The sequence below is a fragment of the Corythoichthys intestinalis genome, chromosome 19, assembly GCF_030265065.1.
Source record: "Corythoichthys intestinalis isolate RoL2023-P3 chromosome 19, ASM3026506v1, whole genome shotgun sequence".
NCBI lineage: Eukaryota > Metazoa > Chordata > Actinopteri > Syngnathiformes > Syngnathidae > Corythoichthys > Corythoichthys intestinalis.
This window is the reverse complement of record NC_080413.1, coordinates 20550483-20563185: the sequence shown is the minus strand read 5'-3', so window position 1 is coordinate 20563185 and position 12703 is coordinate 20550483. Positions and strand designations below refer to the sequence as shown.

Here is a 12703-nt window from a genome sequence, read left to right as displayed (position 1 = left end):
CTGGATTTCTCAGGGGAAGGGGCAATGGAGCAAGACATTCTCGTACACCAGTGGAAATCCAAGACAGATTAACCAACAAAGCCAATTGCGCGTGAGACATTTCGGCTGCAAACATCGGCTTGATGTTTAACCAGACAGAGAAACCTTTGTCGCCTCTGCAGGAAGAAATGAATTCAGTTCACCACCATTAAAATTACACTTGTTTCCCATTCAGTGGAACAAAAATCGTGGCCGTTCCCTCATGGTTTTGTGAAAATTGGTTCATGAACATTCTTGGAAAAGAAATTCTCCGATGTCAAGCACAACAGTCCTCCAAACAGATCACCTTTCAATTCTTTGTCAATGTTGGAATATCCTTGGTTAACCAACAAGATCCATTAGCATCAGATATTGTCAGCTCCCGTTTGTTATAATCACAGACGTGGCCTTGTGTCCCTGCATCTGCTCAGCCTGCATTCTCATGTGTGACGCCATGTCATACTGGACCCCTGCGCAAGCCAGTCCAGAGTAACTCCTTAGGTTCTCCGGGTCATACAGGTGTTCCAAGGAGTACCCAGTCAATGCATAGGCTGCTTGCCTGTCCAGAGGGGGCCTCTCATGGGACTGGTAAAGCAGAGGGCTGCCTTGAGGTTGTGTCGGATGTGGTGACAGATCCGTCTGCATATAGTCTTTGGTGAGGGGAAGACCGGACCTGGGGATGACGTCAGAGCTGGGGCTGCTGAGACGAGAGAGGGACCCAGGACTGGTTGTGTTTTCGTCATTGTCTAGAGGACCGGCCACTTTAACGCGGTGGTGGAGGCGTTCAGAAGGGAGGTCAATGCTCGGGGCTCCCGGGCCTCGGCACACCACGCTGGGCATGTGGAGCTGCGAGTGGTGGGGTAGTGATGAGTTGAAACATGGACTGTGGTTCTTTGTGACATCAAGCGGCGGTTTGTGCTGCTGAAGACGGTTCTCTTCTTCTTTGATCATCTGCTGTGTGGCCCGAATTAAGGTCTCCATCTTACTGGGCTCCCTAGGACTGGTCTGGAATTGGTCCCCGTGGTACCGCTCACCGGAATCACTCGTGGACCCCCCGCCATCCGGTGAACTCATGATGCTGTCTTCATCCCAGTGGCCTCGTCCTATTCAAATCAGAGAAAAACATGATCACAGTGTATAAGGAAAAGATTTAACGCTTCCTGCTTGCATTTACCTCCTGAAAATTTCACAAGAGAAGAATGCTTTTGGTCTTAATGTGCATATGGAATCATACAACATCTTGGCAGACAATAGTGGTTTGGGGCTGTGAATTGTGAAATTACTTGGCTTTCAATTTGAGGCAATTTTTGAACAGATGGTAGCAATCGACACACTGGCAAGAGACGGCATAAACAACTTAGTAAGTCCCATAATAACATTTGGAAAACAGCTACCAGGGGCAGCAAAGCAAGAGCTATTTCCAGAGACAGATGGTTGGGTCCTCAACCCTAACACCTCACCATGAAAAGCAGCGTGGTAGGACGTGATTTCGTAGCCCTCGCTGCTGTCTGCAGATGGTTTCGGAAGAGCGAGGACAGAGCGGGTGGCATCCCACCACACCTCTCTTCCTGACTGCGGAGCTCCTAGGAAGTAGCGTCCACTTGGACATCGAACCCGATCGCAGGCGGTTGTGTGAGGACGGGACTGGGCGTGAGCTAGATCCTCTTCCAATAGCCCAAGGCCATAGCACAGGGACCCTGAGTCTGGATACAGTCGATAGGCACATGATGCCTCGGCGGCCTCACTCGGATCCAACAACTGAGGTGAGGCAGCCTCTGTCAGTGGGCTCCCTCCCCATTGACTGTCTTGGTCTGACTCCGAACGCTCTGGATTGAATGCTGAAAACTGCTGCAGAGACACAAGCATAAAACAAGATATGATTGGAAGCTTTCGCTGACGCCTGGCTTGCTTCCGCCATTTGGTTCTATAAATGAGACTGTTTATTACCTGTGGGTAGGGCGACACTCTGGCTTTAGCCTTTGACTGGGTAAGACGTGACTTTGTGCTCTTCCTGTCCTCGCTGAGGCTGTCAGTATAAGGGAAAGCCGGCTTGGTGGGGCTCATTTGGTCCAGGGACAGCTGCATTCCCTTGTATTCCGTGTCCCTTTTACACATAAACACGAAATACTGTTAGACGCAAAGATGAAAAGCTCAAGCTAATATTTATCCTAATATCCTGCCATGGTTTGACCCTGTGAAGTGATGGGATAACAGGATTTACCCCATGGTTCTCCTTTTTTTTAATCATTTTCTTTTTGCAAGAGTGAACGATTTACAAATGATCTATTTCCAGCTTGGAAGGATTATTTAAGCTTTTAACACTTATCTTTAAACTGGGATAAGTCTCGGTCTCGGATAGTGTGGTCTTTATCACAATACTAATATACACGGTACATGCACGTTATACAGTATATGGCGGAAAACACAGACAAGACTGAAAAAGCAGTTTCTGCTCTTGCACTCCTCTTTAAAATAAACTGCATTATTTTAAGCCAAAATAACTGTGTTTTATAGAATAAAATGTGTATATACTGCCATAGCAGATTCATGGCGCATTAAGACCCCAAACTATTTTTGATTTGTCAGTTTTACCCTGGAACCCCCCGTTTACAGATGTTGCGCAACCACTTTTGATTCAACCCAGTCATAAAACGAAGGTAATTATATTCATTATTCAAAATGTCTGTCATTTTTAACTTCGAATCATTAATTGATGTCTAATATTTCGTAAAAAAAAAAAAAAGACTAAGAAATTATTCACTCGCATATTTTAAACTTTTAAACAAATTACGTCACAATGAAAAAGATGGTGTCTGTAAAAAAGTCACGAATATCTACCTCATAACTATTGCTTAATTGTATTTTTTTTGTTACTGTCGCATTTTCTCCAATATGTTAGATGAGAAATAATCGATCCAAACAAAGAAAGGAAAAAAAAACATTTAAAAGGGTAAACATATGAAAAAGAAAATCTCGACCACTCCTTGATGTCTGCGGTTTCTGCATCGAAACCCTTGGTATATTACCATGTTTCACCCATAAAATACCCCAAAAATCCAGCTGTGGCCATTCACAGCTGTGTCTTGACACTCAGTGAAACACGCTACCTGGAGTTTTTGGATCGAAACAAGGTAAGTACGTGATAATATCTTGTTAAAGTCACGGCGTCTTTAATTCTACTCTTTCATGCTCTCACCCCCAGATTGGGATTCGCTGTTTATTTTTTTTTAAACCCTTTATTGCCAAATGTATCACATTTGATACACCTAAAATTTTATTGATTTTGAGAGTAATTCAGAATTTTGACATTTCTTTTTGGGGAAAAAAAAAATGACGGATGCAAGTTTCATGAGAAAAAAAACAGGATTTAACGAGGGCTATAGATATTAGAGCGCTTATTACACATATTCATTTTGACATTTTTTTTTACAAATTTGAAAAAAAGGTTTCATTAGGACCTTATTTTTCTAATTTTGAGATGCTCTGATAATTGCTTCATGGTCTTTCAGGGTTAAATGCCGTCCTGTTTGAAAATTTTCTTCCCGCAGAAAATTGAGATTTTAAGCTTTCCAATGATGTATCACACATGTATATCGGACCATTTTGGAAGTTGGCCAAAATGGGGGTCTCAGAGCGGAACTTCAAGTCACCTGAGTGTTTTCTGCCATATGTATGTACAAACACTGGGAGTATTTTTCAATTTAAAAGCAAGACTATTGATTTTCATTATGAAACAGCAAGTGCAATAGCTCCATATTCAAGTCTGTTTTTTATCGCTGTCATCTGGGATCGACTCCAGCTCCCGTGACCCTGAACATCGTAACTGGCATAACAAATAGGTGGATGGCAAGAACTCTCTAGATGTGATGGTAAAATCAGCTACAGTGTAAGAAGTATTGCAGGCATAATTCTAATAATCAATAAATGATTAAGGCAAGAACCCAACATAAAAAATGGGGGGAGATCACTTTTTAAAATTACCGTGCTTGTCTGGTCAGACCTTTTTAAAGCAAATATTTTCAACCAACTACTCTTTTGGGAATATTTTACTGTACTGTCAGAAATCCTAACAAATACTGAATGTCATCCAAAACCAGATGTTTCTGGGTTGGAATCCCTGCAAGTCAGTCACCCCAGAGCATCAATTTTCAACCACTCTTCCCTTTTGGATCATTGTTCTCCATATGTCAAAGCAAGAACTGTTAAGGATGTGCATTGTCTAAAACAACAGATCAGTGCAAATGAGTCTCCAAGCCATATTTATTTGACTACATCAAAGTAAAAACTACTAACATTTGAGTTTGCAAGGAAAATGTTAATGATGCTTTCCTATCATGCAACAATTACCATTGTTGTAACAAATGAAAACCACGCCTAAAGATAGAGCCTCTTTTGCAAGCTTCTGACCAGTTGGAATTTGTAGTAGAACTTGTAGCTTAATGTTGAAATGTATGCATCACTTAGGACAATTTAACGCACTGTCCTTCTACTGTACTCAAGCCAAGTGTCAGTGCAGATGGAGCAACAAGGCTCCTGTGTCAAGTGCTCAGCAAACATGAGCCTATTATAACTTATCACATCGACAGTATGTAATAGCAGCTGCCTGGCATTTTAAACCCTGTGGCCCATCCCTGACCCCACGTAGCCAGCCTCTTTAATAGGACTCTAAATATGACCCATTCTTTATGTACAACACTTCAGGAGAAAGGCTGTGTTTGGATAGCCACCAGCGAGTGAGTCTTATTTGCTCTTGCAAGGTATAGTTGCGCTGCTTTCGGGGGCTGCATCCTATCTGCACCCTGCTGACTCGTGGCTGAGCCAATAATGTCGGGCCATTGTGCAAACTCAGCTGTGTTAGCCGAATTCCACCTTGGGGTCAATGTCAGACCACCTCACGCCTGAAATTCACCACCGGTGTGGCTCCTGACATGTTTTATTAATGGCTCCTTGTTGTGTGCTTGTTAGTAATTGTTTTAAAACAATGCGGTCATGTTGTTTTCCTAATAATGTTAAACACTCGTTTGTATGCATTGTATAGAATAGCCTTTGCACATAAGTTACACGTAGATGAGCCAAATCTAACAAGGTGAATCCAACATGTGTACTAGCTGGGAGATAGCTATTGATTCCTAGTTCCTTGTTCGATCGACTTTGCTTTCTTTACACTGACGGTCGATGGCGGCGGTAGAGGTTTTTTGATGGGGTTCAACCCCGATGTTTGTCTTGCCGTCTCCAAGGGTCTGAGTGTATTTGTGCTCTCATAACAACAACTTCCCCGAGCCCTGCTGCTGCAGTGTTCAGTGGATCTGGCGAGAGATGCTATATATTGATGCGTCTCGCCCAGGTGGCATTTAACAACTCCAATTTAGCTTCTATATGAGAATTATTTCATCTGAATCTTAATTTCAAATAACCAATTAGTTTACATTTAATGAAACTGAACACAAGTGAACAAATACATTCCAAATAAAATAGGTGACAACATTCATTTTAACTTTATCGATGAACCACTGGTTGCCCTGTCAACATCAGGCAAACATTAGAAATGGGCTTTCCTAATTTAACGGTCTGTGCATCCGCACGTTTTTGCTATAGTTTTGATTGACGGTGCGTTGTCCACATATGATCAAGGCATGAGTTTGATGTGTGGATAACACATTCCATGCAGTTTGCTTTCACTGCCATGATGCCTATCCGAACTGAGCCATATGGGAGAAAAAAAAATGAATTGGGTAGTAATATTCCAGTCTGAATGGTCACCAGAAACAACAGTACACATAACCTACTTAAACAACCACATGCTAGTTGTAAGAAATGAAAGTGACAAGTGACATATATAAGGCGGAAAACACTCAGGTGACTTGAAGTTCTGCTCTGAGACCCCCAATTTGGCCAACTTTCAAAATTGTCCGATATATATATATATAAATATATAAATATATATATAATATTAATGCCCTCGTGTTCAAAAATGTTCTTCCCCCAGAAAATTTAGATTTTAAGCTTTCCAATGATGTGTCACACATGCATAGATTCAGATTCAGAATATTTATTGTCATTGTTTCATTGTGCTTTTTGTAACAATGACAATAAATATCCTGAATCTGAATACGTTTCGTTTCGTCCGAATTGTTTCATTGTGCTTTTTGTAACAATGACAATAAATATTCTGAATCTGAATCAATGCGTCTGTGACAAATCACTGGAAAGCTTAAAATCTAAATTTTCTTCGGGAAGAAAATGTTTTGAATAGGAGGGCATTTAAAAAAAAAGGGTTTTGCTGTTCAAAAAACAATCTGGAGGTGAGAGCACGCGAGAGCAGAATTACAGACGCCATGATTTTAACAAGATATTATCGTAGACTTTCCTTGTTTCGATCCAAAAACTCCATGTAGCATGTATCACTGAGTGTTAAGACACAGCTGTGAATGGCCACAGCTGGATTTTGGGGGATTTTATGGGTGAAACATGGTAAGGGTCGCAATGCAGAAATCGCAGACATCAAGGAATGGTCGAGATTTTCTTTTTCATATATTTACCTTTTTAAACGTTTTTTTTTTTTTTCTTCAATTTTTCTTTTTTCGGATCGATTATTTATCATCTAACATATCAGAAAAAATGCGAGAGTAGCAAAAGAAATACAATTAAGCAATAGTTATGAGGTAGATATCCGTGACTTTTTACAGACGCTATTTTTTCATTGTGACATTATTTGTTTACAAGTTTAAAATATGCGAGTCTTTTTTTTTTTTTTTTAAACGAAATATGAGACCTCAATGATTCTAAGCTAAAAACGACAGACATTTTGAATAATAAATATAATTACCTTCGTTTTTATGGCTGGGTTAAAACAAAAGCGGTTGTGCGACGTCTGTAAACGGGGGTCTCCAGGGTAAAACGGGCAAATTAAAAATAGTTTGACGGCTTAATGCGCCATGAATCTGCTATGGCGGCATATAGACATATTGTTCTATCAAACACAACAGTTGCTTTGGCATAAAATACAGCAGTTTCTTTTAAAGAGGAGTGCAAAAGCAGAAACTACTTTTTCAGTCTTGTCTGTGTTTTTCGCCATAAACAAATGTCATATTACATTTTAAATAGTGTAGCATGGAATGACTGACTTCCCTTGTAGTTCCCTGTACATCTGACTTTTTTTTTTTTTTTTTTTGCGTTTCATTCCAACAACTCACAATAGCACAGCGTATCCAATCTGTCCACTTTCATTGCAGTCACCATCAAATCTGATGTTTATCCACATAAGAAAGAGGCCTGCAATGGATATTATTCCCCTGCTACATACAATGTGTTTCTGTTAACTATTTAATTTGGGTTTCAGACTGTAATGCCCTTAAATGTAAGAAAAGAACATCTAAAAGTCCCACGCCATAGCATGAATGTCAGCTATGGGAACGACTACATGACCAAAAGCCTGTAAACCTTAGCGTTAAGGGCGGACGAACTTATATATAGACTCACGTGAGGACGTAGTTGACACTGACAATACAGTGGGGTCTGGATGACCTGCTGTTGTGTACGATGGTGGCATAACTCTGCACCCACACCCATCCGCCATGCTTGGCCAAGAAACGGTAATACTTAGTGGTGACTTGGCCCTTTACCAACACTGGGGGAGATAAAAGAATCACACAGATGACAGAGATTAGCGTGTTAGTGTGTGTGTGTTTATGCTGCTGTAATGGTCCGCATGTGTAGGCAGACTCACGAAGGTGGTGTGCACAGCGGAGGTGGAAGATGTCACAGCTGTGCACGTGATGGTACAGAGTTTTCTCAATCAGATCCTGTGGCTCATAACCCGTCAGCTCGGCAACCCTGCAGAGAAATGATTGGATGTGGTTAAAAAAAACTGCCCGTATTTACATGTTTTAACAAGATCTCTGCTATGACCGAGGATGAGAAATATGGTTGTAATTGTCAGGTGGCACTTGCAAACGAACATAATGATGCTCAATTGGCAACATGTGCTCACCTAGAGTCAAGGAAGATAAGCTTCATGTCCAAACTGGCCCTGAACATAAACATGTTGCTGTGCAGTTTGATTTCAGTCACAGCGCTGGGGGGTAGAGAGTGTCCCACAGCTACCAGGCCCACGTTTTGGTAGCAACCTTCAAAGGGTGCCATGTCCAAACTGTACTGACGGATCTTCAGGTAGCCACTGCAGTGGATCACCTGTTATGGAATATATTCAACATGAAAACTTGAAAAATGTCCTGTATGCCTAAATTTCAGTTTTTTACCCCCACTTTAATAAGATCAAATACAGTATATTCTTATATTCACTCATTCTGAATAACAAGAACTATATTCAAAACCAAACAATGCATAAAATGCCTATTATTAGTTTATTTGATCATTATTATATCCCAAATTCAATTACAATTTCATATGACCTACCTTATATCCACCACTGGTGAGGCCTGCGTTTCTTTTAGCCAACACGCATTTCATTCTTAGGAAAAAAGAACGCTCCACTTCATATTCTAAAAGGAAAACAATCATTTTAATTTTAATAGTATTACCATTATACCAAATAGTACCTGAAATTAATTATGCATTTCGCATATTACATAATTATCTGCACACGTAAAAATGATCAAATAAATAAAAATTATAGCCCAATAATCCTTAAAAAAAAAATAGAAGAACCATGCTAAATACTGTACAAATGAAATGCAATTTATTCAGGCCTGCACTGAATTTAACACAAATTACTAAAGTAAGCAATCCGGGGGATAAAGAAAATGAACTAAATACTTCCAGGTGTATACTTTGGTGACATTTACGCACACTGTGCGTCCATCATGCGTCACCTTAACAACACTGACGCGTCTGTTCCAATGATTGGCGCTCGACACGCTCATGACATAGCAAATAGACAAGAATAATGAGTTTTAAACTGAGACGGAATATAAATAGCCTTAGCCCGTGACGGAGTGATTAGTGTTATTTTTCACCTTGTACAAAATGGGAATGGTAGGGCTGATGTGGTGTCAATACAGCGGTCATCTCGTCGTGGTCTGCAGGGTGCACGTATTCATAAATACTGTTTCCAGTCAGCTCTACCTGTGGAGAACAACTGAGTTAATTAAAGTAATAACGAAATTGATTTGTTTCTAATGTAAAATAGTATGAATAAAATCTATGAAATCCATTAAAAAAAAAATAAAAATAAAGACCTGGGATAGTCCTAAATGCACGGATGCTGTTTCTGAAATGTACATTATTTTCCCATCTGGAGCAACAACGAATATAAAGCCATCCAACGTCTGTAAATGATCAAAAAGCAATACTAGTTAGAAATCATTGTCTTTTCACTAAAATTGCATATACTGTAGAAGAATAACAATATAAACCTGCAGTAGATGAGAGCCGAGCTCACGTCCAAGATTGTCCAACGGTCTTGTTCGATTTGTATGACCCCAAGCTTCACCCAAACCTGCCAAAAAATGTATTTATTTATTTTTTATTTTTATTATTTTTTTTAATGATATGCATATTTCAAAAGAAAAAAACAAATGTTCTTTCTATGTACATTTGCAAAAGATTGTGCATTTAACTTGGATGTCACACTATTTTACATTTAAATGAAACGTGTCAGAGGTGTTAAAAAAATGTTAGAACTCAGGACAAAAAAAAAAAAAAAATGTGAATAGCAGATAAATTACCATTTGCTCATTATTAAAGTTGTATTTTCTTGAATTAATTCTGTCACTGTCATTGGGATATTTTTGATGAATGTTCTTATTGAACAAAGAGAACAATGCATGACAGAAATGACAACTGAGAGGCCTTTTCCAAAAATGCCTGCATCTGTTTTCATGTGTAACGGATTAAAAAAAAATGAGCGAGAAAAAGAGAGAGAGATCTGTTTTGCATGTATCTTGCATGGGCCGCGCTTCTATAGCATGGCTGGCGTGTTTCCTCGCGCTCACATGGCTTAAGGTGATTACAAGCCCTGCAGGGCCCTCGCCATAATAGCTGCGTCTCGTTCGCAGTCACGCAGCCGGTAATGCAGCCTGCAGAGAGCTGCTTAAATACTATAGGGAAGGGGGAAAAAAAGATGAGGATGGAGGTCTTTTCTTTGCTTCATCTGCAAACCTGCAAGCTCGATCAATGTCACATACACTTTAGCCGAGTCCTCGACTGCAGTGATTTAATTCATTCCCCAAATCTCCTTGTATCTGCATTATAGCTGCGGGCTTTAGTGGCGTACTCTTAGATACAAGAGCCGCATCGAACACGGTTACATTTTCATTTACGCTGTCATATAGAGATATTCATTTGTAAATAGGTTATTATTTTTCTGATGTGTTTACTTCTTGTATTCTGCTTTCTTAAGGACAATCTATGTAAAACATCTCTCAAGTACAGTAATAAACATATGAACACACTGGATAAAATGTAGATTGAAATACTGTAAATATTTTTGATACGATTTTATTAGATTATCCTCATGCAATTGCATGCTTTAAATTTATAGATTTAAATTTATGATGGGGATTTAGATTTTGGGGTCATTTTAGTTTGTATGGCCTGCATAATAATCTATTATTTGTCTTTTTTTGCATATATAATAACCCATTGAATATATACACAATGTATATATTGCACTGTATAATGTTAGGTGTACTATTAAACTCAATATTATATAGACATTTTATACATGTGTGATCTGATGGCTTACCTTGCGGGAAGACTATTCTCATTTTTAGGTAGCTCGTTGTCAGCCTAATGATAGACGCTTTGTCCAGCTGTGACGTAATGGCCGACGGTAAAGGCAACATTTTGGCCAGTTCGTAAAATTCACTGTTCTCCTTTTCCCGTCTAGTCCTTGCCGCCGTTTTGGACTTCTCCTTCATGTCGGTGCCGGTTCGCCGCCGCCGCCGCCGCTGCTGCTGCTGCTGGTGATGATAATGACGCGGATCCTCGCTTGCATATGCGGCCTTGTGCTCCTTCACATCAGCAGCACGCCTTCTCTCCTTATCATGGTAAATGAAAAGTGTCGTTTGTTGTTTTTAATCAAAAAGGGAAAATGCACTTGAAATATTGGATATCCAGTTTGTGCGTTTAGATATCCTTTTTATTCCTTGGGTCGATTGCAGTCATGCATCCACGATGGTGATCTCCATCCATCACCTGCGGAACGGAAAGAAAATAGTTCGGGTTATGTAGCTGTATGTAAATTGACTGGAACATTTCTGAGATGTATCAATGTATTAATTTTTTTTAACCATATATATGAAATCCTAAAATATTATTTCAAATCTTCATTAACTACATTGAGAAAACATAATTCAAAATTATAAAAATGCATGTATGAGCTTTATATTAAGTGAAAATATTGCACAGCTAAACATTCATTTTTATGTTTTAAAATGAATAATAATCTAAAACGATCAAATAGTGACCCAGTGTTATACACATAAAACTTGTAACTCTTGTAGCTTATTTAACTGAAAATATTGCGTCAGAAAAATGGAAATTTTTGCCTACTATAAATTTACATCTGCATTTTAGGTATTTCTTATTAATTTGTCTAAAAATATGGACCTAAAAAAGATATAATTTCTATGTAATCTTCAATTTTCTTAAATATTTGCAGATTATGTAATCAAAAGAAAAGATGTACACAATGATTCAATTTATATCGGTTTAACTGCGAATTTATAGTAAAGACACAAACACAAAATGTACAATTTTATATATCAATTAGCATTTTAAACGAGCATTTAGCAACAGAAACATATAGCTCTTTAATTGAATACTTGAAAAAAAAATTAACAACTTCTGTCATTAGTAATTTCCATCTTTTAAAGTGATATTTAATAATCATTATTTTTTATCATAATTTGAAGGAGAAATGATTTTAGGATTTTGCAAATAAAAAATGTCTCTACACGCGAATCATACGGCGATGCATTGGAAAAAAAAAAAAAAAAAAAGGTACATTCCCCGAATACATGCTGTTAAAATAATCATTTTAATGAAAGTGACTGCGACTATCTACAGTAATTGTATTGCACGTGGCGTGGTCCCCAACACAGCTCGACATCAGCCCCCCGGTCATGCGAATCGATCTTACCTCGCAGCCTGCTGGGAATTTCACCTGTCCTGAACTGGCTTGGCCGAGTCGTCCCAGTTAAGTTCTCCTTTCTCAGCTCCTCGTGGAGTTCCACCTGGAAAGGCGAACACGGGGCCGTGCGTTGCATACACCTTCCCAAATTACAGAGATGCGCAACGAGTGGCATTCGCGCCCCGACAAGCCTCCTCTCCTCCGGCACTTCCTCAACGCGCCTCACAGGAGCGGCTGAGAACACGCCCCCTCTGCTCTCTGATTGGCCTCGGGCTCTGAACCCTCGTTTCTGTTTGGATACTTCCATTATGGGCGTCATTTTTTTGTGCTCTAATGCGCGTGCACGACACTTGTAGCCGTGTCACAAGACACAAGTGAGCTTTTTTGTTGCGTTATTGTCATTAGATGATATAAATAAATGCATAAATAGCAGTAGTTCATGTGTGAAGTCTGCTATGGAGGTTATCAAACAAATTATTTTATTATTAAAGAAAATATGTGAATACGATTTTTTAAAATCAAGTGCACAGGATTTCTCTCCATTTTAATGAGGTTATTATTATTCATATATGTAAGATGCGAATTAGTTTC

At 39.3% G+C, this 12703-nt stretch overlaps 2 protein-coding genes across 2 annotated transcripts in view; one reads left to right on the top strand and one right to left on the bottom strand.

The window, feature by feature from the left end:
- Nucleotides 1–266: 266 nt before the first annotated feature.
- LOC130907229 (single-minded homolog 1-like) lies at nt 267–10898 on the bottom strand. Its single transcript, XM_057822069.1, has 11 exons — nt 10724–10898; nt 9393–9475; nt 9216–9305; nt 8994–9102; nt 8434–8519; nt 8009–8208; nt 7745–7851; nt 7498–7645; nt 1966–2122; nt 1479–1863; nt 267–1121 (listed from the first exon to the last, which is right to left on the bottom strand). Exons 1-11 carry the CDS (start codon nt 10896–10898, stop codon nt 394–396), a joined length of 2268 nt encoding a protein of 755 aa, XP_057678052.1. The 3' UTR covers nt 267–393.
- Nucleotides 10876–12703, top strand: part of LOC130907228 (glutamate receptor ionotropic, kainate 2) — a 334891-nt gene continuing 333063 nt past the window's right edge. Inside the window, exon 1 of the mRNA XM_057822068.1 lies at nt 10876–11027. The gene's annotated coding sequence lies outside the window, so the exon portion shown is untranslated. The remainder of the gene's footprint in view (nt 11028–12703) is intronic.

Excerpts from the sequence above, each read along its gene's own strand:
- LOC130907229 (XM_057822069.1), bottom strand. The coding sequence starts at position 10,898 with ATGAAGGAGAAGTCCAAAACGGCGGCAAGGACTAGACGGGAAAAGGAG. Across the intron at positions 9,476-10,723 it reads GAGAATAGTCTTCCCGCAAG|GTTTGGGTGAAGCTTGGGGT; the intron begins GTAAGCCATCAG and ends ATTTTTTGGCAG. Across the intron at positions 8,209-8,433 it reads TCACCAGTGGTGGATATAAG|GTGATCCACTGCAGTGGCTA; the intron begins GTAGGTCATATG and ends ATTCCATAACAG.